This window comes from Suncus etruscus, chromosome 19, assembly GCF_024139225.1.
Source record: "Suncus etruscus isolate mSunEtr1 chromosome 19, mSunEtr1.pri.cur, whole genome shotgun sequence".
Lineage (NCBI taxonomy): Eukaryota > Metazoa > Chordata > Mammalia > Eulipotyphla > Soricidae > Suncus > Suncus etruscus.
This window is the reverse complement of record NC_064866.1, coordinates 31,086,047-31,108,535: the sequence shown is the minus strand read 5'-3', so window position 1 is coordinate 31,108,535 and position 22,489 is coordinate 31,086,047. Positions and strand designations below refer to the sequence as shown.

Here is a 22,489-nt window from a genome sequence, read left to right as displayed (position 1 = left end):
AGAAATTTCATGTCTTTGGTAGCTGGCTTGGTGCCTGTGCAGGGCCAGGCTCCCAAGAGTATTATGTGCTATCCTGTCCCCTGATTCCCCTGTCCTGTCCCCTGTAGCAGCAAACATTTCCTTTGGGAGTCAAACTCCGAACTGGTGTAACTAAAACAATATCTTTCCCTGGATCCATCTAAAAAGGGTCAGATGTCAAGGTCAGAGAGGTGGAGAAGAGAAGTTAGGGTGACCTCTGTCCCCAATATTTATTGATTGGTCTAGTATCTCTCCAGGATGACTTTGGCCACTTGGATAGGAGAGCTGGGTCCCATCTTTTTTTTTTTTTTTGGGCCACACCCAGTGATCCTCGGGTTCCTCCTGGCTATGCGCTCAGAAATCACTCCTGGCTTGGGGGTCCATATGGGATGCCAGAGGATCAAACCGCGGTTTATTCTAGGTTAGCGCGTGCATTGCAAACACCCTACAGCTTGCGTCACTGCTCCTGCCCATCTTTTACAAGACGCTGAGGCTGAGCACAGGCTCCACTCTCAGGTGGTGGCTCAGTTTCCCCAGGTGACACATAAAGAAAAGGACAGAGCTGTAGCTGTAGAGAGGTCTATCCTTTGAACCTCATGGCCTTCTGAGAACCACCCAGGAGTGACCCTGAGCATTGAGTCGGGAGTGGGCTCTCAGATGCACTAGATGTTCCCCACCCAACAACGACAACAACAGCAACAACAGCAGCAACAACAATGAAACAAAAGGAAAAATAGGCCCAGAGAGAGGCTGAGGGAATTGTGAATCCATAGACCCCTTACAGTCTTTTTCCTCCTTGAGTTTTTGTTGTTGTTGTTGTTGTTGTTGTTGTTGTTGTTTGGTCTCTGGGCCACACCCAGTGATGGTCAGGGGTTACTCCTGGCTATGAGCTCAGAAATTTCTCCTGGTTTGGGGGACCAATATAGGATGCCGGGGGGGGGGGGGGGATCCAACTGTTGTCTGTCCTAAGTTAGTGCATGCAAGGCAAACACCCTACTGCCTGTGTCACCACTCCGGCCCATGAGTTTGTTTTTATTTCTTTTTTTTTTCCATTGTTTATTTATTTTTTTTTTTTTTGGTGGGAGGCATACTCAGCAGCAGAAGAAGTGGCACTCAGAGATTGCTCCTGGCTCTAAACTCAGAAATTGCCCCTGGCAAGCTCGGAGGACCATATAGGATGCAGGAATCAAACCCAAGTATATCCTGGGTCAGCTGCATGCAAGGCAAAGATGCTACTGCTGTGCTATCGCTCTGGACCTGATTTTTTTTTTTCATTAGAGTTTCTTCACTCTTGCTCTGGGCAGTATTTTTTTTTCTGTTTTGTTTTGTTTTATTTTGGGGCCACACCCTGCAGAGCTCAAGGCTTATTCCTGACTCTTACTCAAGATCACTCCTTGAGGTGGTCATCTGGTGTCCATATGGGATGCCAGGGACTGAACCTGGATCTGTCATGTGCAAGGTAAATGCTTTATCTGCTGTGCTTTCACTCTGACCTTCTATATAGGGAATTTTAAGCCCTGTCTTATTTCTCTGACTCCTGAATGACATACATTAAACAGCTGAATTACCTGGTATGTTGACTGTAGCTTAATAACTTTGTTATACTGAAATAGTATACCTTGTCGAAAATAAAGTGGGGGTAGCTGGAGAGATAGCACAGCAGGTTAGGCTCTTGCCTAACTGACCTAAATTCGATCTCTGGCATCCCATAGGTTTCCTATGCACCGCTAAGTCTAATTTCAGAATTGCAGATACAGGAGGAATCCCTGAGCATCACCAGGTGTGGTCCCAAACCAAAATAAAATAAATAAAAATGAAGTGAATTGTACATACCAAGCAACAACAATCAAAATCCAAAAATTGCATGATTTTATATCCATGTTTGAGAGAGCAATTGAAAGTGTTTTTCTAGCTTCATGCTCTCCCAGAAGGACCCATGTAGATAAACAATTCCCCCAACTTCTTTTTCCCCTAACCTCATATCTCAGTATGTAAAAGCCCACCTGGATTATAGGACCTTCCCCCAGTCTGCTGGATGGGATTTTGGGGAATAAAGAAAGGAGTCCTGGCTTTTGGCTCAGCAGAATAAGCACATGGCAGAGAGAACTGACTCCACTGAACATCTTTTCTGACTGTTGGGAATTATTTCTCTGCTGCTACCAGTTTCATCAGACTCCTCCACTTAAGGGGCTAGAAACACGGTCCCTGGGGTGGTCTTACCCTACTTGTGGATTTTTTTCTTTTCACTTTTTGGATTTTGGGTTCACAACCAGCAGCACTCAGGGGTTTCTCCTGGCTCTGCGCTCAGAAATCGCTCCTGGCAGGCTTGGGGGACCATATGGGATGCCGGGATTCAAACCACCATCTTTCTGCATGTAAGGCAAATGCCCTACCTCCATGCTATCTCTCCGACCCAATACCCATGGATTATTTATATTTTGATTTTACAAGCCCATATTTCCCTGCTGGAGGAGGACCAGCCTCCGTGCTTACTTCTGTGCTGTAGTTCTAGCATGGGGTAGGTGGAGGGGGCAACCCAGGGCTCTGGGAGCGCTCCGCAAAGAGAAATTGAGGTGCTGGTAGAAACCAGAGCTCACCTGTAGGACCCCGACAGGACGTATCTCCAGTCAGAGATGATGAACTTTTCCTGGATTTGGCCAGCAAACTTCCGGCCTGACTTGGCACAATAAACTTCTCCTTCCACAGTCCGGATGGAAATGTTCTGTGGGGAGGAAGAAAAAGGCTTGGCTCAGCAGGCACTGCAGATTTACCTCACCTAGGGAAATGTCTGGAAGGAAGATACCCAGCAAGATGGCAAGGGGTCACCTCTGGAGGGTGGAATTACAGGTCACTTACACTCTTTTCTTAACTAAAAATTTTGAGGGTCCACATTCAAAACTTATCTGGGATTACTCCTGACTGTTTGAGAATTACTACTGGTGGACTCAGGGGATCATACGGGGTACCAAGGATCAAACCCAGGTTGATTGTGTATAAGGCAAATGACTTACCTGCTCCCATTCTCCATTAAATTATTTATTCATTTTAAATAAACATTTATTTATTTATTTATTTGTTTTGGGGTCACACTCAGTGGTGCTCAGAGATACTCCTGGCTCTGCTCTCAGAAATCACTCCTGGCAGGCTCTGGGGACTATGCGGGATGCCAGGAATCGAACCCAGGTCTGTCCCAGGTCAGCCACATACAAAGCAAATACCCTACCGCTGTGCTATAGCTTCGGCCCCTCTACATGAAATTATTTAAACATTTTTATTTATTTATATATATTTAATTTCATATTAGAGACACACCTGATGGTGTTCAGAGATTACTCCTAGCTCTGCACTCAGGATTTAGGCCTGGTGGTATTCATAAAGGCCACATTGGAGGGGCCGGGCGGTGGCGCTATAGGTAAGGTGCCTGCCTTGCCTGCGCTAGCCTTGGACGGACCGCGGTTCGATCCCCCAGTGTCCCATATGGTCCCCCAAGCCAGGAGCAACTTCTGAGTGCATAGCCAGGAGTAACCCCTGAGCGTTACCGGGTGTGGCCCAAAAAAAAAAAAAAAACAAAAAAAAAAAAGGCCACATTGGGTGCTGGGGATCAAACCCAGATTGACTGCATTCAAGGCAAAAGTTCCTACCCACTGGAATATCACTCTGGCCCCCACCGCTGACTTTTTAAAATAGCTTTAACTTATTATTTGTCATTTAAAGTAATGGAGTTATCATTTTCGGGGGAATGGAGTTAGGGGAGAATTCAGACGAAGCACAAAAGGAAGCAGGCCCCTTGGTCTAGATTCCCACTGACCTCTGACATCTGGTAAACGGCTTGCCCAGGTCAGAGTTCAGACGTCAGAATGGTTGGAAGGGTGACTTTATGGAGCCCTCCCTGAGCCCTAGACCTTTCTGTCTCAGAGGAGATCCCCAACCCTACCATGGTCTTCCTCCTCTCTCTCCTCCTCAGCTGTCCCCGCTGTGTAAGTGCCCTGGAAGCTGGAGAAACCAAAGGGCAGCTAACTCCTGAGGCCCTGGAGGGAGGTGAGGTGCTGCTGGGGTCCTAAGAAGCAGGCCCCCACCATCCCAGTTGGGAAGCTCTGGGAAAGGGGTACCCCTTGCAACCTCCCGGAGAATGCTCTGAGGTGACAGGAGGAGACATGATCCGCCCCAACGGGCAGAAAACTCGGGTGTGGCTGCCACAGCCATGGAGACAGACCCATGCTGACTCTGAACCTGTCTGTTGTCTTTGCTATTGTGGTAGTGGCAGGACTGCACCCAGTGGGTTTGAGGGTGCTGGGACGGGGACTCAGGGCCTCGCCTCTGCCAGGCATATGTCCTGTCATGAGGGCCTCTGTTGAGGATGAGAAACCCAGTAATCACAGGGCCTTGTGTCTGTGGCATCCAGAGGTGTCTGCACTCAGCTGCTTTCGGGTGGTATGGAGGAGCAGGAATGGAGGAAGGTATAGGGGTTCCCCTGGAGGCTGACATGTTTGCACTGGAGGGGAGTCATCAAGTCACCACTGGCCTGCCCATGAAAGCTGTGACCCTTTCAACATTGGACCTAACTCATCCCTGTGGGTCTTTTCTCCCTGACAGGAGAAGGAAGTGGGGGCATTTGGCTAAGTTAAAGAGGATTAGGAGCCAGAGACTTAGCACAGTGGTAGGGCATTTGCCTTGCATGCAGCCAACCTGGGAGGGACCCAGTTCGATTCCTGGCATCCCATATGGTCCCCCAGTATGCCCCTGAGCTCAGCTGGGTGTGGCCCAAAAACCAATCAATCAATTAATAAAATTAAAAAGAAAGTTCAAGAGATTTTTTGGGGGGGCCACACCCGTTTGATGCTCAGGGGTTACTCCTGTTTGATGCTCAGGGGTTACTCCTGGCTAAGTGCTCAGAAATTGCCCCTGGCTTCGGGGGACCATATTGGATGCCGGGGGATCAAACCGTGGTCCTTCCTTGGCTAGCGCTTGCAAGGCAGACACCTTGCCTCTAGCGCCACCTCACATGCCCCAGTTCAAGAGGATTAGCTTCCTATTGGGATAGTGGGCTTCTAAGTCTTGTATCCAATGGGCTCTGGAGGCTGCCTGTCCTCTGGGGATTCAGTTGAGAACCGAGGGCCTAAGATTATTCAGTTTCCCAACCCAGGTGAGTAGACATGAGGCAGTCACTTCCATCTCAGCTCTTGCGGCATCCTCTAGCCCTGTGTCTTCCTCTGTCACTTCTCCCCAGAAGGCCACCTGGTTGCTGTGGTGGAACTACAAGACAGGGAGGGCTGTGAGAATGGGAAGTTAACCTGTCACCATGGAGATGGGCTGTGGAGGGTGCCATTGGGATCCAGAGGCCACAGCAAGGAGTCTCCAGACAAGCAAGAAGCCCCATCCCAACTCTCCCGGGACACCTACCTTGAAGTGACTGTCAGAGAGCTGGATTTTGTCACACATTTCCTGGAAGAGCGTCACGCCTCCCTTGTCCAGGAGGATGCAGACAAACACCTCGCGCTTGTTGGCTGCCTCTAGAATGTCACAGAAGATCTCCACATCTGTGAACTCGTCCATGAGGATGGCCAGGACCTGGGCAGGGGTAGAGATCAAGACCAGAGGAATCAGGTTCAAGGGTGTCCTGACTCCCAGCAGACTTCCAGGATCCTGGGTAGTGGGGAGAGAAGTCTGGGGTGTGTGTGTGTGTGTGTGTGTGTGTGTGTGTGTGTGTGTGTGTGTGTGTGTGTGTGTGTGTGTGTGGTTTTCAGGTGATTTTTCAATTTGTTTGTTTGGGGGAAACCACACCTAGTGATGCCCAAGTCCTACTCCTGGCTCTGCACTTAAACTTTCACTGACCTCCCACTTACTCCCCCAGCTGGAATGATAGTGCAGCTGTAGGGAGTTTGCTTTGCACGCAGCTGACCCAGTACAGACCTAGGTTTGATCCCAGCATCCCATATGGTCCCCCAAGCCAGGAAAGATTTCTGAGCACATAGCCAGGAGTAATCCCTGAGCGTGACTCACCTGTATGTCCCCAAAACAAAAACAAAAACAAACAAACAAACAAACAAACAAAAGAAATTACTTTTGGCAGTGCTTGGGAAACCATACTGGATGCTGGAGATCAAAACCAGATTAGGGGTTGGAGAGACAGCATGGAGGTAGGGCGTTTGCCTTGCAATGAGAAGGATGATGGTTCGAATCCCAGCATCCCATATGTTCCCCCGAGCCTGCAGGAGCGATTTCTGAGCATAGAGCCAGGAGTAACCCCTGAGTGCTGCCAGATGTGACTCCCCTAAAAAAAAAAAAAAAAACACCAAAAACCAGGTTGGCCACATGCAAGTCAAACTCCCTACCTGCTATGCTATAGCTATGACCCCTGGTTTTCAAATGACTTTAAGAACAGAAGTGGGGTGAGAGAAATGACTTCAATGAGAAGACGCCATGTTGGGACTAGAGCAGAAAGAGCAGGTCTGAGGAAATTGATAAAAGGGGGTCCTGCTCCTCCAGCCTGCACTAACCCCACTTCCTACCAGGAACCAGAGGACAGGGCCACCCTGGATATGCTAGAGTGTCCTTGCCTGCCAAGTGTCTCCCCCTTTCTTTCTGTTAGGCTCCCAGCCTCACTAGAAGGAATTGCCCTAGAGCACGGACTTCTGATGGCCCTGACTGGGCAGGGGCCCCAGAGATTGGCAGAAGAACAATCACATGAGCTAAGTGAGTCCAGGCACATGGCTGAAATTTGTGGGACTGCTCTAGTGGTTCCTGGCTGCACCATGTTGAGCTCCAGTTACTGGCTGCCTGCTTGCTGGCTGGGGCCACCCTATGTGGATCATGAAGCCTGCAGACAGCAGGGCCTGGTATGGAGGTGGACGGCCAGCAGCTGGTTTTTTTTGAACAGCTGGTTTTGGTCATCCCTGAAACCACTCTGGAACTTGTCTAAAGCAGATGTTGGTGCAAGCCCCTCATCTTTGCTATGTCTGCCTTTCTTATTCTTTTATTTTTGGTTTATATATATATATATATATATATATATATATTTTTTTTTTTTTTTGCCACACCAGGTGGTATTTAGGGATTACTCCTGACTCTGCATTCAGAAATCACTCTTGGCAGGCTCAGGAGACCATATGTGATGCTGAGGATTGAACCTGGATTGGCCTTGTGCTAGGCAAATGCCCTACCTGCTGAGTTATCACTCCATATCTGCCTTTCTTTGGCCACCTAGTCAATAATAAACTGTAGCTCATTGGCTCCCATGTGCGTCATTTGGCAGCCATTCAGTGGATGATTAGAATGGTTAGAGGAATTAGATAAGATGGGAGAGAAATATAAAAATCTGTTGGGGAGGAGCAGGAGAGATAGTACAGCAGGTAGGTGCTTGCTTTGCACGCGGTTGACCTATGCTTGATCCCCAGCATCCCAGATGGTCCCCAAGTACCACCAGGAGTAATTCCTTAGTGCAGAGCCAGGAGTAATCCCTGAACACTGGCTGGTGTGACCACAAAACAAGACAAGATACTAAATTATGTGGATGGAGAACAAGACAAGATACTAAATTATGTGGATGGAGAACAGTGATTTTTTTTTTGGTCACACCTGTTTGATGCTCAGGGGTTACTCCTAGCAATGAGCTCAGAAATCGACCCTGGCTTGGGGAGACCATATGGGACACTGCGGTCCATCCTAGGCCAGTGCTTGCAAGGCAGATGCCTTACCTCTAGTGCCATCACTCTGGCCCCGAGAACAGTGATTTTTTTTTCTTTTTTCTTTTCTTCTTTCTTTTGAGAAAGAGATAGTGAAGGAGAGGGAGAGAGTGGAGAGAGAGAAAGAGAGAGAGACAGAGAGACAAAGAGACAGAGGGAGTGAGAGGGAGGGGGAGAGGGAGAAGGGGAAGAAGAAAGGAGTAAGAGGGAGAGAGAGAGGGAGGAAGAGGGAGGAGAAAGAGGAAAGAAGAGAGAGAGGAGGAAGGAGAGGTAGGGAGAGGAAGAGAGAGAAAAGAGTGACAGGGAGAGGGAGAGAGAGGGAGGAAAGAGAGGGAAGGAGAGAGAGGAGGAGGAGAGGGAGAGGGAGGTAGAAAGAGGGAGAGAGAGAAAGGAATGACAGGGAGAGGAAGAGAGGGAGAAGGGGAGAGAGAGGGACGGAAGGGGAGAGAGAGAGGAAGAGAAGGATAGGGAGGGGGAGAGAGGGAGAGAAAGAGGGAGAGGAAGAGAGGGAAAGGAGAGAGGAAGGAGGAAGGACGAGAACAGTGATTTTTATCCCTTACTATCTGTATTTGTCCCTTGCTACTTTCCTAATAATTTCTAGATATGTGTGCGATTATTTTTGAGGGTCTTCTATGCCATGTTTGGGGCAATGTGGTTCTATCTCATCTCTGCACTATTGAGGATGCACAGGCCACTGCAGTTATGCTGGGAATGTTCCCGGGGCCAGAGGTTCTGGGACGGGGGGGGAACCATGGTGCTGAGAATAGAACATGATTTGGGCACATGAGAGGTTTGTGTCTTAACCACTGTCCTATCTTTCTGTCCATTTTCCTTGATTTTTCTCAATGATATCAGGGTACAGTGCTGAGACTTGATCACTGTGTGAAATTCCTGGCTGTGAAAGTCAAATCCCCAAAGGGCTATTTGCTCAAAGGGCCCAGGGAAGCTACATGGGTTGACTCAGAAAATCAATCATCCCCTTTGCTCTTAGCTGCTGTCTCAGCACTGTCCCCTCTTTCTCAAGAAGGAAGTGGAGGGGCTGGAGAAATAGCATAGAGGTAGGGCGTTTGGCTTGCATGCAGAAGGATGGTGGTTCGAATCCCGGCATCCCATATAGTCCCTGAGCCTGTCAGGAGCAATTTCTGAGTCCAGATCCAGAAGAAACCCCTGGGAACTGCCGGATATGACCCCCCCCCCCCAAAAAAAAGAAGGAAGTAGATCCACACATCCAACAGGAAGTAAGATGGGGTATATCATTGCTATTTGTCTAAAGGAAGCTTGAAAACAGTGACTCCTTGTAATGTACAGGCAGGATGTGTTCAGGCCACAGCAAGAGAGATGCACATGCTGACTTTCCTTGCTTTTGTTTCTTTCTGTGCTCACTGGTGTAATTTCAACAAGAGAAGAAAGAGGCTAACTGGCCTTGAGACCATGATTCGGCTACTAGAATTGTTCTTTTTTTGTTTTGTTTTGTTTTTTGTTTTTTTGGGCCACACCCGGCGTTGCTCAGGGGCTACTCCTGGCTGTCTGCTCAGAAATAGCTCCTGGCAGGCACGGGGGACCATATGGGACACTGGGATTCGAACCAACCACCTTTGGTCCTGGATTGGCTGCTTGCAAGGCAAACGCCGCTGTGCTATCTCTCCGGGCCCCACTAGAATTGTTCTAACAGAAAATGGAAATAGGGAGGCCGGAGAGATAGAATGGAGGTAAGGAGTTTGCCTTGCATGCAGAAGGACAGTGGTTCAAATCCCGACATCCTATATGGTTTTCCAAGCCTGCCAGGAGCGATTTCTGAGAGCCAGGAGTGGCTCCTGAGCACTGCCAAAAACACCAAAAAAAAAAAAAAAAACCCAAAAAAAACCCAAAAAAACCAAACCCACACACAAAAAACAAACAAACCAGAAAATGGAAATAGGGGCCAGAGCAATAGCATGACAGTGGGGCATTTATCTTGCACATGGCAGACCCCGGACAGACCCGAGTTTGATTCTTGGCATCCCACATGGTCCCTACCGAGCCTGCCAGGTGCGATTTCTGAGCACAGAGCTAGGAGTAATCCCTGAGCGCTGCTGAGTGTGGTCCCAAAACCAAAATAAATAAAGAAATACATTTTTTTAATAAAATGAAAATAGGGGCCGGTAAGATAGTATAGAGAGTAGGGCCTTGCACGTGGCCAACCTAGGTTTTGATCCCTGACATCCCGAATACCACCAGGAGTGATTCCTGAGTGCAGAGCTAGGAGTAAGCCTTGAGCTTTGCCAGGTGTAGCCTAAAACCAAAATATGAGAGAGAGAGAGAGAGACAGAGACAGAGACAGAGAGACAGAGAGAGACAGAGACAGAGACAGAGAGACGGAGAGAGACAGAGAGAAAAACAGAGAGAGAAACAGAGAAGTTGCTTTGTATCAAAACATAATTGTTACATTACATTGGGGAGGGAGAGATACCATGAAGGTAGGGCATTTGCCTTGTATGCAGAAGGACTGTGGTTCTAATCCCGGCATCCCATATGGTCCCCTGAGCCTGCCAGGAGCGATTTCTGAGCTTAGAGCCAGGAGTAATCCTTGAGCACTGCCAGGTGTGACCCCCCCAAAAAAAACCAACCACCAAACAAAACACATTTTTTTACATTAATTAACTGTTTGATGTAAGGGGTGTAGAAAGGGACCTCAGGTACATCAGTAATATAAATGAATGGGACAGTATATCCAAACCACAGAGTCAACAATGCTGAAAGCATAATATACAAACTACAAACACAGATTTCTGTTTGTTTGTTTTTCAGCCACACTGGGTGACACTCAGGGGTTACTCCTGGATATGCACTCAGAAGTCGCCCCTGGCTTGGGATTGCCGGGGGATCGAACCGAGGTCTGTCCTAAGTCAGCTGCATGCAAGGCAAATGCCCTACCATTGCGCCACCACAAAAGAAGAAGAAGAAGAAGAAGAAGAAGAAGAAGGAGAAGAAGAAGAAGAAGAAGAAGAAGAAGAAGAAGAAGAAGAAGAAGAAGAAGAAGAAGAAGAAGGAGAAGAAGAAGAAGAAGAAGAAGGAAAAGAAGGAGAAGAAGAAGAAGAAGAAGAAGAAGAAGAAGAAGGAGAAGAAGAAGAAGAAGAAGAAGAAGAAGAAGAAGAAGAAGAAGAAGAAGAAGAAGGAAAAGAAGAAGGAAAAGAAGAAGGAGAAGAAGAAGAAGGAAGAAGAAGAAGAAGAAGAAGAAGAAGAAGAAGAAGAAGAAGAAGAAGAAGAAGAAGAAGAAGAAGAAGAAGAAGAAGAAGAAGAAAGGCACATGGTCTTGTTATCACAAGATTAGGTGTCTACACAGTTAAGCTACGGGTGTAGAGGGCATCAGAGAGCTGTGTCTGCTCAAAGATAAGCGTTCCCTTATCAAGGGGAGTGACGCAGGCTCCATCCTCCACAGGAAGTCCCCAGGGGTCCATCAACCCTCTGTTCTTTTCCACAAGGCCTCTATCCAACTCAGGGCTGGTGAATACAGCTGCTGGGTAGAATGGGGCAGGATTGGAAATGACCCCACCATGCCCGAATTACAGAAAGCTTAGGAAATGAATTTATCTTGCTTGGTACCTATTGGGATTTTCTCCTACTCACAGGCCTGGACCTCAGCTCTTCTGAACTTTGTGGGCACTACCTTTGAGGGTATAGTGGGCTGACCTCCTTGAAGTCTACAGGGTTCATTGTAAAACCCATGGTGGGAACTTAATTGGTAAAAACTCCTGACAATTGTGATGAATGAAGACCCTCAAGTGAGATGTTATGGATTTGTAGTACTTTTGGTGGCTGGGGGTAATGCCATGATGGAGGTATTATCTTAAACTTTTTTTTGGGGGGAGGGGGTCATACCTGGCAGCACTCAGGGGTTACTCCTGGCTCTGCACTCCTGGGTCAGCTGCATGCAAAGCAAATGCCCTAACGATGTGCTATCTCTCTAGTCCCCATCATCTTAAACTTCTAACTTAAATGGCATTTTACTGAAGGGCAAGAATTTTTCCGAGCTAGACAAGACATTTTTTAGAGGACTATGCAGAGATCATTCTCTTTTATTTTTCTTCTCTGCAATAATAGAGGCCTGCATGATTACAAGCTAATGAACTCTAAGCACCTGTCTATAATCAATCATAATTATTTGGAGAATAGCTTCTGTATGGTTACTTTTCCTTCTTTCGCCCCTTAAAAATCTCCAACTGGGCTCTGAGTGATAACACAGCAGGGAGGGCATTTGCCTCGTATGCAGCCAAACCAGGTTTGATCCTTGGCATCCCAAATGGTACCCTAATACCACCAGGAGTGATTCTTTTTTTTGGGGGGGCACACCCATTGACACTCAGGGGTTACTTTGGCTATGTGCTCAGAAATCGCTCCTGGCTTGGGGGAACAATATGGGACACTGGGGGATGGAACCACAATGGAACAAGGCAGACACCTTACCTCTAGCGCAACCACTTCAACCCAAGATTCAAGAGTTGTTCTTTATTGCAAAGCCAGGAGTAACCCTTGTCCATTCATTGTTGGGTGTAGCCCCCAAACAAACTAACGAAATATCCCCTCCAACCGTGGGCCAGAGTGGTGCCAGAGTGATAGTATAGTGAACTGGGCATGTCTTGCAGGTAGCAGACCTGAATTTGATCCTTGGCACACCAAAAAGTCCAACCAGTACCACTACAAGTGATCTGTGATTCATTATAAGGGAATAAGCCCCGAGCACCACTGTGTATGGCCCACAAAACCCAAAAACAATGACAAAACCCTAAATGAGGTAGGAGAGATGGTACAGGGATTAAAGAACCTGCCTTGCATGCAGCCAACCTGACTGACCCCAACACCATCCATGGTCCCCTGAGCCCTACCAGGAGTGATCCATAAATAGAGCCAGCCACAAGTAAATCCTGAGCACTGCTAAGTGTGGTCCCTTAAACAACTCCCCCAAGAAGACCATGAGAAGGTCATGATGTGATTGAATAATAGAGCACATGCTTTGTAAATAGAAGGCCCTAGGTTCAGCCCCCAAAGTGTACATACATGCATGTGTGTGTATGAACACAGAAATGCATGGACATGCACACACACAAGTCCTCTTTTTTTTTGTTTGTTTTGTTTTGTTTTTTGGGCCACACCCGGCGGTGCTCAGGGGTTACTCCTGGCTGTCTGCTCAGAAATAGCTCCTGGCAGGCACGGGGGACCATATGGGATGCCGGGATTCGAACCAACCACCTTTGGTCCTGGATCAGCTGCTTGCAAGGCAAACGCCGCTGTGCTATCTCCCCGGGCCCACACACAAGTCATCTTAAGAAAAGGTTCAGAGAGGTTGACACTTGATTTGGTGCTCCCTAATTTCCAACTGTGAGACCTGACGTAAAACTATTATTTTATCTGATTCTCTTAGTTTTGGGAGCCTGTACTTGGCAGTGCTCAGGGCTTACTCCTGGGTCTGTGCTCAGGGATCATTCTTGGTGGGGATTGGGGGACCATATGGGATGCTGAGATTATAACAGTCCAGCCATGTGCAAGGCAAGTGCCTTACCTTCTGTACTACATTTCCAGCCTCCTACTATTTTATTTTCTCTTAGTTGGTTTTTTTTTCCCTTACTGGACACATAGCCTTAGGAGGGACATCCAAAGAGAGAGCTTCTGGCATTAAGGGAAAGTCTGTGAGGAGGAGGTGGCAGAGACTGAGGGAGGCCATCACAGCCTAGGAAATGCTTGGCCACACCAAGACGGGGACAGGAAGGAAGTGCCCTTGCCTCAGGTCTTCCCCGAAGTACGGCTCAGCTAGTGCCTAGAGTTTGAACCTCTGAGCTCCAGCACAGATATTCTGTTGTTCCAAAGCAACAAATATCTGAGTGTGTGGAACCCCCATTCTGGAGAAGGGACCCCTCCCTCCCTCCCTCTCTTCCCTCCCTCCCTCCCTCCCTTCATCCCTCCCTTCCTCCCTTCCTCACTCCATTTCTTCCTCCCTCCCTCCCTCTCTTCCCTCCCTCCTTCCCTCCCTCCCTCCCTCCCTCCCTTCCTTCCTTCCTTCCTTCCTTCCTTCCTTCCTTCCTTCCTTCCTTCCTTTCTTCCTTCCTTCCTACCTTCCTTTCTCCCTTCCTTCCTTCCTTCCTTCCTCCCTCCCTCCCTCTCTTCCTTCCTTCCTTCCTTCCTTCCTTCCTTCCTTCCTTCCTTCCTTCCTTCCTTCCTTCCTTCCTTCCTTCCTTCCTTCCTTCTTCCTTCCTTCCTTCCTTCCTTCCTTCTTTCCATTTTTTAATGGACCACACCTGCGAGTGCTCAGGGATTACTCCTGGCTCTGTGATCAGAAATCATTTCTGGCAGGTTTGGGGGACCATATGGAATGCCAGGAATAGAATTCAGATTTGTCCTGGGTCTGCCTCATGCAAGGCAAAAACACCCTACTGCTGTGCTATCTCTCCTGCCCATCTAGCTGTCTATTGAGGTTAGCTATGGGCTAGAGCAATAGTACTGTGGGTAGGGCCCTTGCCTTGCACATATCAATCTATTCCTGGCACCCCATATGGTTTCCCTTCCCCCCTGAGTCCCAATCTCTGAATGCAGAGCCAGGAGTAAGCCCTGAGCATCACAGGGCATGCCTGTCTGTAGGGAGCCAGATTCTCCCTCACAGTCTTGGCATAAGCACGGCCATCTTATAGCAAACTGCCATTTTCGAACAGGCCTGTCCTTTAGTTGAGCTATACATTGTGTACGTGCCAACTGGCCATGAGTTGACTCAGATAAAAAGAACCAGAAGGTCACACTCTTCTGGCTCAGGAAACTCAGACCTATAGATAGAGCATTTGGTGTGATAATAGGAATGTTCCTCAAGAAACTTGTATCAAATTAACAGACACATGCCAAACCTTTTGAACCGCATGCTTGACAAATGTTTGCATTTTCCCCTCCTCCCTTTGTGTAAAAACTATATAAGTCATGGCATTTCAAAAATAAATCAACGCCATAATCAGAATCCTTGGTGGTCCCCTTTTTTCCACTCATTTCTTTCACAGGTGCAGACCCTTTCCACGACCACGAATAAACTGAAGCTGCAGGCCGGCATACCTGTCCTGCCCCCCCCCCATTTTTTTTAAATGGCCAGTGTTAGTTAAAATAATATAAAATCTATTCCATGGGAGCACTAATAAAGATTCTGATGAAAAATACTTGTACTGATTGTATTTGGACGGTGGGACTAGTTAGCAGTTGTGCGAACATCTCTGACTCCCACCAGTTGCCTCGTCTGCTGCAGGCGCTCATCTCTATGAGGGTTCTGAGGGTGGTCCCTCTTCCCACTTACTGGGGCTGGAAAGGAGAGAAATGCCCTGCAGACCCTGGGGGTCCGAGGCTCCAGGGGAGACAACATAAATTATATTTGTAGCTCTCTGTGTTTTCTGAGAGTCTACCCCACCCTCACCCTGGGCTAGTTAGCTACTCCCTTGCAGGAACCCAACGCCTGGCTATAACTCCAAGCCAACTTCTACTTTCATAAGTGCCCTTAAGGTCAGGGTCTAAGCAGTGAGAAACTCCTCTTTTTAAAATGCTTGTTTTGTGGGCCCAGAGAGATAGCACAGTGGTGTTTGCCTTGAAAGCAGCCGATCCAGGACCAAAGGTGGTTGGTTTGAATCCCAGTGTCCCATATGATCCCCTGTGCCTGCCAGGAGCTATTTCTGAGCTGACAGCCAGGAGTAATCCCTGAGCACCGCTGGGTGTGGCCCAAAAAAAATGCTTGTTTTGTTTTTGAGTCATCTGCCATGCTGGTTTTGTTGTTTTGTTATTGATGTTGTTTTTAATTTTGGGGTCATACCTGGCAGTGCTTAGCAGTAACTCCTGGCTCTGCACTCAGGAATGACTCCTGGTAGCAGTGCTTGGGGGCTGACTGTATGGGATGCCAGGGATCCAACCATGGCTGGCCACCTGCAAGGCAAGTGCCCTACCCACTGTGCTATGGCTCCAGAGAGACATTTAGTGGAACCTGCTAAGAATCTCCAGGCTACCCTGGGTACACGGTTTCTTCCCCTAGCCACACACCTCTTTTCCTTTAAATGATATTAAGAAAGAGAGAGGGAGGAATGAATTCATTATCAGGGAAGAACAGGGGCTTGAGAGGGCCCGTCTCTTTCGTATGTCTTGCTCTTGGCATTTGGGGCGTTTGGCACTCCCTCTTTCTGTTCCAATCCTGCCTAGCAAACTCTTACTCAGCCTTTGAGGCTCAACTCAGGGCCACCTCTTCTGTGAAGCCTGCGATAGTCACTAAGTTCACTTCCAGCTACAGACTGACCAATCTGCTTTTTGACTTCCTCAAGGCAGGCAGCTAGAGGGGAGGTATTCTCAGGAAGAGAATACCTCCTGGTGCTGACGTGAGCAGATTCTCCCAGGGTCCTCTCCTGGATTGCCTGCAGGGACTTTGCACCAGGATTGTTCCTGGGGTGCCCCTGATGCACCCAGCTTTGCAGAGCCTGAGCAGTGTTCTGTTGTGTAGCCCAAACCATGTGACCACGTGGCTGAAAATCATCAAGAGCAACCCCTAAACCCCTCAAGAGTGGATTCTAAGGAATCTTTGAAGCTCTCATTCTTTTTTTTTTTGGGGGGGGGTATTTTGAATCAGAGCCAGCAGTGCTCTGTGGCAATAAAACTAGGGTTGGATACATGCAAGGCCATGGCCCAAGAAATCTACCATCTTTGAAAAACAAAGGACTCTCTCATCTCTAAAATGGTTTGTTTTATTACACTTAGAAGAAGAGCTAGAAAGGAACAAACTGACATTGAGCTTTTTATTTTTCTCCCCAGGAATTCTGGACCACAGGGGCCCTGAGTATGCAAGTTACACCAGGATTAAATTTAAGACCTCAAACTTGTCCTGGGAACTCTCTAGGCCATTGAGACATGTTCTTTTCTTCTTCTTTTGTGTTTTTTGGGCCACATACGGTGGTGCTCCTGGTTCTGTGTTCAAAAATCACTCCATGGGGCCAGAGCGGTGGCAGGCGGTAGGATGTTTGCCTTACATGCACTAACCTAGGATGGACCGTGGTTTGATCCCTTGGGATCCCATATGGTCCCCCAAGCCAGGAGTGATTTCTGAGCGGATAGCCAGGAGTAACCCCTGAGTATCACTGGATGTGAAACCAAACCAAACCAAAACAAACAAAACAAAAATAAATCACTTCTGGCAAGCTCGGGGACCATATAGGATGCCAGGGATTGAACCTGGGTTGGCTGCATGCAAGGCAAATGCTCTACCCACTGTGCTATGACTCCATCCCCACCAGGGCCTTTCTTGATGCAGACCCTAATTACAGAGCTGTCGGGGGCATCTCCATGAGTGCAGGTGACACTGGACTTTGACCTCACAGCCTTGCAAGGTTTGGGGGCAACGTTTGAGGCCACCAAGCCATCTTCCAGGCTCGTTTTATGAGGGATCCCTTAGAGGAGGGGTACCCCAAGTATCTGAACACATGTGACAGCCCAGGATTTAAATTCATCCGGACCTTGAACTCATTGGTCAAAATCTTGAAAAAGTTGACACACCTTCCAGACCCCTTGGAGCTCATGGTTTCCTGTTTGTTTGTTTTTTTTCTTCTCTTTTGTTTGCTTTCTGAACTATACTCATGTTTTCCAGGGGCTACTCTCTGCTTGTTGGTAGGGACATGCCAGGCTGGGGTCTATTCCTGATCTCCTCCAGGCAACACCTGTGCTCCAGTCTTTTGAACAATCTCTCTGTCCCTGCTCATGGACATTTTTGGTTATGTTTATGTTTAAGAGGTGAGGGGCACATCCAGTCAGGTACTCTGGAACTACTCCTTGAAAATTGCTCCTGTGCTGCTTTGGGGGACCATGTTGTGCTGGGGTCAAATTGGAGTCACTTGCTTGCAAATCATCCACTCTCGTCCTCATGTTTTTGATTAAATCCTCTCCTGAGTTACACACTGTGTGCAAGGCTCCAGAAAAAAAAAGCCACTGGGGATAGAGAGGCTGTGGGTGAACAGAGACAGGGAGGGAGCATGGAAAATGAAGTGGATAAGGTAACAATGGGTGGGGCACTGGCTTCTCATGCAGCCGGGCTGTTTCTGAGAACGTGTCTCTATGACAGTGCCTGATAGGAACTGACATATGGGCGAGACAGGCAGCCAGGGTGCCACACTGCAGGAGATTGTCCAGCTCCCTTGACATCCGAAGGACTCAGATCTCCAGCTGAACACAGAGCTTGTCACCTCCCAGGCCTGTCCCTAGGGACGCTAGCTTTACTTTCTTGCCTGAAGCTAGGGAGCAGGTGTACCTGGGAGATGGTCAGGTTAGAGCTGGTAAACAGAATCCACCTAGGCTTCTCTCTTTTCCCAGCCCGGAAGCCAGTACATGCCCTTCCTTTGACCTGGGCAGCATGTGAGAAGTTTAAGCAAACACTGAACCATCAGAAGATTGCTCCTAAAAGGAAGAATTTCCAGTTACTCGGGCCAGAGAGACAGCATGAAGGTAGGGTGTTTGCCTTGCATGCAGAAGGATGGTGGTTCGACTCCCGGCATCCCATATGGTCTCCCGAACATGCCAGGAGCTATTTCTGAGCTTGGAGCTAGCAGTAACCCCTGAGCGCTGCTAGGTGTGACCCAAAACCATAACAAAACAAAACAAAACAAAAAAAGAATTTCCAGTTACTCTTAATAGGGAAGGCGGTGGGCTCTGCTGGCATCCAGCTGGGGCTGCCTCTTTGGGGCTGGGAGCCCCCCTTTGCCAGTCCTTTCCTCTCCCTCTTACTTCATACCCTCATGGACCCACCTATTTTTCAGCTTGCTCATATGATGGAGAAGTGATATACAGAGAAGGAGAAGATGAGATGAAAACTTTTAACAAGCACTATGGTCTTATATAAGAATGTACACAGGTTGGGCCAGAGTGATAGAACAACAGGAAGGGTATTTGCCTTGCATATTGCTGACCTAGGTTTGATTCCTGGAATCCCATATGGTCCCTTGAGCCTGCCACGAGCAATTTCTGAGCACAGAGCCAGGAGTAACTCCCGAGAACTGCTGGATGTGGCTCCCAAACAAGAAAAAAAAAAAAAAAAGAATGTACAAAGGAAAATGGGCAAGTGTCAGCTCTATAAATGTCTTAGAAACTCAACACATGGAAATGAAAAAAAAATGTAATTGTTAATAGGCACATCACACACACACACACACACACACACACACACACACACACACACACACGTCCTGGGCCAAAGAGACAAAGAGATGGTACAGTGGGCAGAGTTTGCCTTACATGCAGCTAACCCAGTACCCCAGATGGTCTCCTGAGCCAATGGGAATGGTCCCTGAGGGCAGACCCAAGAGTAAGGATTGAGTACTTTCAGTACTACCAGGTATGGCCCACTCTCAACAAATTAAATCAACACTCATCCCCCTTAAAAAAAATGACCTCTTTCGCATCACCAATGGGAACGTTGCATTGGTGAAGGGGGGTGTTCTTTACATGACTGAAACCCAACCACAATCATGTTTGCAATCAATGTGTTTAAATAAAGATATATAAAAAAAAGAATGACCTCTGCATGAGAGCTTGTTATATTGATCCTCCCACCACACAACACATGCTTGTACACACTCACACACACACACACACACACACACTTATGAGGGTGCAGACTCAGCTTTGTCCCACAGAGATTGGGGCATGCATTGATGGGAGGGACCAATTGGAGGGATCCCTGAAGCCACAACCCTTTTAACTTAAGTCCCCCAAGGCCTCCTTCCACCAACCCAGACCCAGGCATAAGTCATGGCTACCTGGTTGGTGCGAGTGATACAGCGACGGATCAGGTCCCTGATGTTGTTGTGCTTGTCAGTCTGAAAGTACACAGTGGCACTGGACTTCTCCCTCAGGTAGGGCTTCTCTGCTGCCACCCAGGAGTGCATCAGGGACGGCTCGCTGCCTTCCGAAGCTGCAGGGAAATAGGTCCCCGACTGCAGGGAGCTGGACTCCATTGGGTCTTTGACACCAGACTCTGGTTCTTCGAGGGATTCCAGCACCCAGGTGGGCTCCTTGGCTTGTGTCTGCACATACTGGGTCTCTGCTGACGACAGAAAGTCCACCTCACCTTCCTGGATGAGTGCCTGACAGTAGGCCTCGGGACCCCCGTCCAACAGGGCGTCTGTGGCCAGCCGGACACTCTCATTGTCACTGAAGTCGACCCTGGCTGGCCGGCACCATTGGCTCTTGACATCTTCCAGACGTTTCCTGATCTTGCCGAGGTGCCTGGCCCGGCTCATGCTGACTCTGGCTCTGGGCAGGAGATGGTGAAGGGGGTGTTTCTTGATGTCCAAAGTGAGGGGTCCAGATGAGGAGGACAAATGCTGCTGGGTGCCTCCCCCAGTAAGGCACACCGCTCCCAGGGCTCCGAGGAACTGAGCTCTGCCTCTGTCCTGCACCTTGTAGTCCTTGTCATTGCAGGCTCAGTCATCTGCAGCCAAGGGTTGGCTTATCTCTGGGTGAAACCCGCCCTGCCTGTGGGCCTAGAGGGCCGGCTCGGTCCTGCCTTGGCACACAGGCTGGGAGACTTCCTCTCCTCCCAGCGCAGCGGGAGGCCAAGGACAAGGCTTTCCAAGAGCTTGCACAATTCTACCAGAGACCTGAGGGCCTTTGCTTCCTAGCTCTCCAGGTTCCAGTACCTAAGATCCCTCCTGAGTCTTTTTCTCAAGCTCAGCACTACCACGGGGGTTCAAAGTCAATGCAATTCCCCCGTAGGGAAGAGCTGGGAAGTGTGACCTGAAGTGTGTGGGGTGCAGAGCTGGATGTTGGCCAGGCAGAAGCTTTCCCTAAATCCTCCTCCTCCTTGCTTGGGGAACACCCCACAGTTCCACCCTTCTTCTGATGAGGTTTTGCTCTTTCTCTCTCCCTCTCTCCTCTCGTGCTGTGTTTGTCACAGTCGTGTTTGAGCAGAGTCCCCAGAGATGCCTGCCCCATGGGAGTGTGGGTGCAGGGTATCAGTGCAGAGCCAGTGGGACAGGATGGGTCTGTCTTGAAGCTGGAAGCTTGGGGTCTCGAGATGGAGCCAAGTTGCTCTCTAGCTCTCAGGTCCATGTTTCCAGAGGGACCCCCGAGTTCCATGGGACTCTGCTAGAAGGGAACAGAATATGTGTAGCTAATGGAGAGGGTGACCCCTAAAAACAATGGAGAGGAGAATGAGGCGGGAAGGGAGCTGTAAGCTGATGCAAATAGGACCTGGTGACTATAACCTGCTGGAGTCTCTGAATGTGGATGGAAACCACCCAACTTTGTGTGACTTGGAGAGGCAGGCCCCAACAAACCTCTGGTCTGGTCTGGTCTGCCTTCCTGCTGAGGGAGAAAACTGCGGAGCTCATCGACCCATTTTCATAGACCCTTGTTTGTTCTTCAGTGGCCTCTGGGCCACATTCACTTGGGGCAGTGTCAACCAGTCTCAGGCCATCCCTGGACACCCTCCCTAGGGGAGCGGTGCAGGTCGGCCCTGCTGCCAGAAGAACTGGCAATGGGGGACTGTGGTAGGTATGGATAATGAGTGTTAACAGGGTCCCAGCAGGCCCTGAGGGTTCAAGAGAGAGCATAGTGGTCAGGTGCTTGCTTTGCTTGCAGCCAACCTTGGTTGGATCCCTGCAGCATATGGGCCCCCAGTATGGCTGAATGCAGCCTAGAAGAACCTCTTTTATTATTTTGGATTTTGGGCCACATCTGGTGACACTCAGGGGTCACTCCTGGCTATGAGCTCAGAAATTGCTCCTGGCTTGGGGGACCATGTGGGACACCAGGGATCGAATCGAGGTCTGTCCTGGGTCAGCCACATGCAAGGTAAATGTCCTACCACTGCACTATCACTCCGGCCCCTAGAAGAGCTTCTTATACCACAGAAGAACTCCAAGGTGGCCTTGCTGGAGCCCAAATCATTCTGTGTTCTCAGGTACCAGCATTTAACCTACCAGCCTGTTTGACCGAGAGTTGCCAGAAGGGGCCCCAAGGTCTGCTGAGCAGTGCTCTCCTGAGGGTGCTCTCCACCAACCACCACCAAAAAGCACAACAGTTCCCTGACATCTGCTCAGAGAACCATGCCTGCATGGGGCAGTCCTCAGTGGCTAGAGTAGAGGAAGAGCTACGTGTCTCTCCTTACTCTGTGCATCTATCCTGACTAATGCATCAAAACCCATGTGGTTGATCCTGCAGAAGAGCAGTGCTTTAAAACTCAATTGCAGGAGGGCTGGAGCAGTAGGACATTCGCCTTGCACCTTCTGGCCAACCCCGGAAGGACTTTGGTTCAATTCCCCTCATCTCCAGAGCCTGCCAGGAGTGATTTCTGAGCACAGAGCCAGGAGTAACTCCTGAGCACCGCCAGGTGTGACCCCAAAACCAAACCAAAAAAAGTGTGAAAATTTTTGCATCTTACCATGGGTCACATCTTGGAGTGGTTACTCCTGTCTCTGCACTCAGGAATCACTCCTGGGGTGCTGGGGGGACCATATGGGATGCTGGAAGTTGAACCTGGGCCAGCCATGTGTTAGGCAAATGTCCTTCCTGATGTGCTATCGTTCTGGCCCAGAGAAAAGGAATTTTAGAGACTGTTTTAGGGCTCATCCTCCACCCTGGAGTTTGGCTCTCATCTCAGCCTGACATGAGTAAGTACTCATGCCTTTTCCCACTGGAGAAGACTGTGTTCTCTCTTGAACACATACTTCTCCCTCTTTTTGTTTTATTTTGTGTTTTTTTTTTTGTTTTTTTTGTTTTTTGGGTCACACCCGGCCTCTCTCAGGGGTAACTCCTGGCTCTAT

At 48.8% G+C, this 22,489-nt stretch overlaps 1 protein-coding gene across 1 annotated transcript in view; it reads right to left on the bottom strand.

The window, feature by feature from the left end:
- The window catches only part of FAM83A (family with sequence similarity 83 member A), a 34,458-nt gene extending 14,495 nt beyond the window's left edge, over positions 1-19,963 (bottom strand). The window contains exons 1-3 of the mRNA XM_049765751.1: positions 19,481-19,963; positions 5,419-5,586; positions 2,616-2,740 (exon numbers count right to left, since the gene is read on the bottom strand). Of these exons, the coding sequence (XP_049621708.1) occupies positions 2,616-2,740; positions 5,419-5,586; positions 19,481-19,963 (776 nt within the window). The remainder of the gene's footprint in view (positions 1-2,615; positions 2,741-5,418; positions 5,587-19,480) is intronic.
- Positions 19,964-22,489: the final 2,526 nt, after the last annotated feature.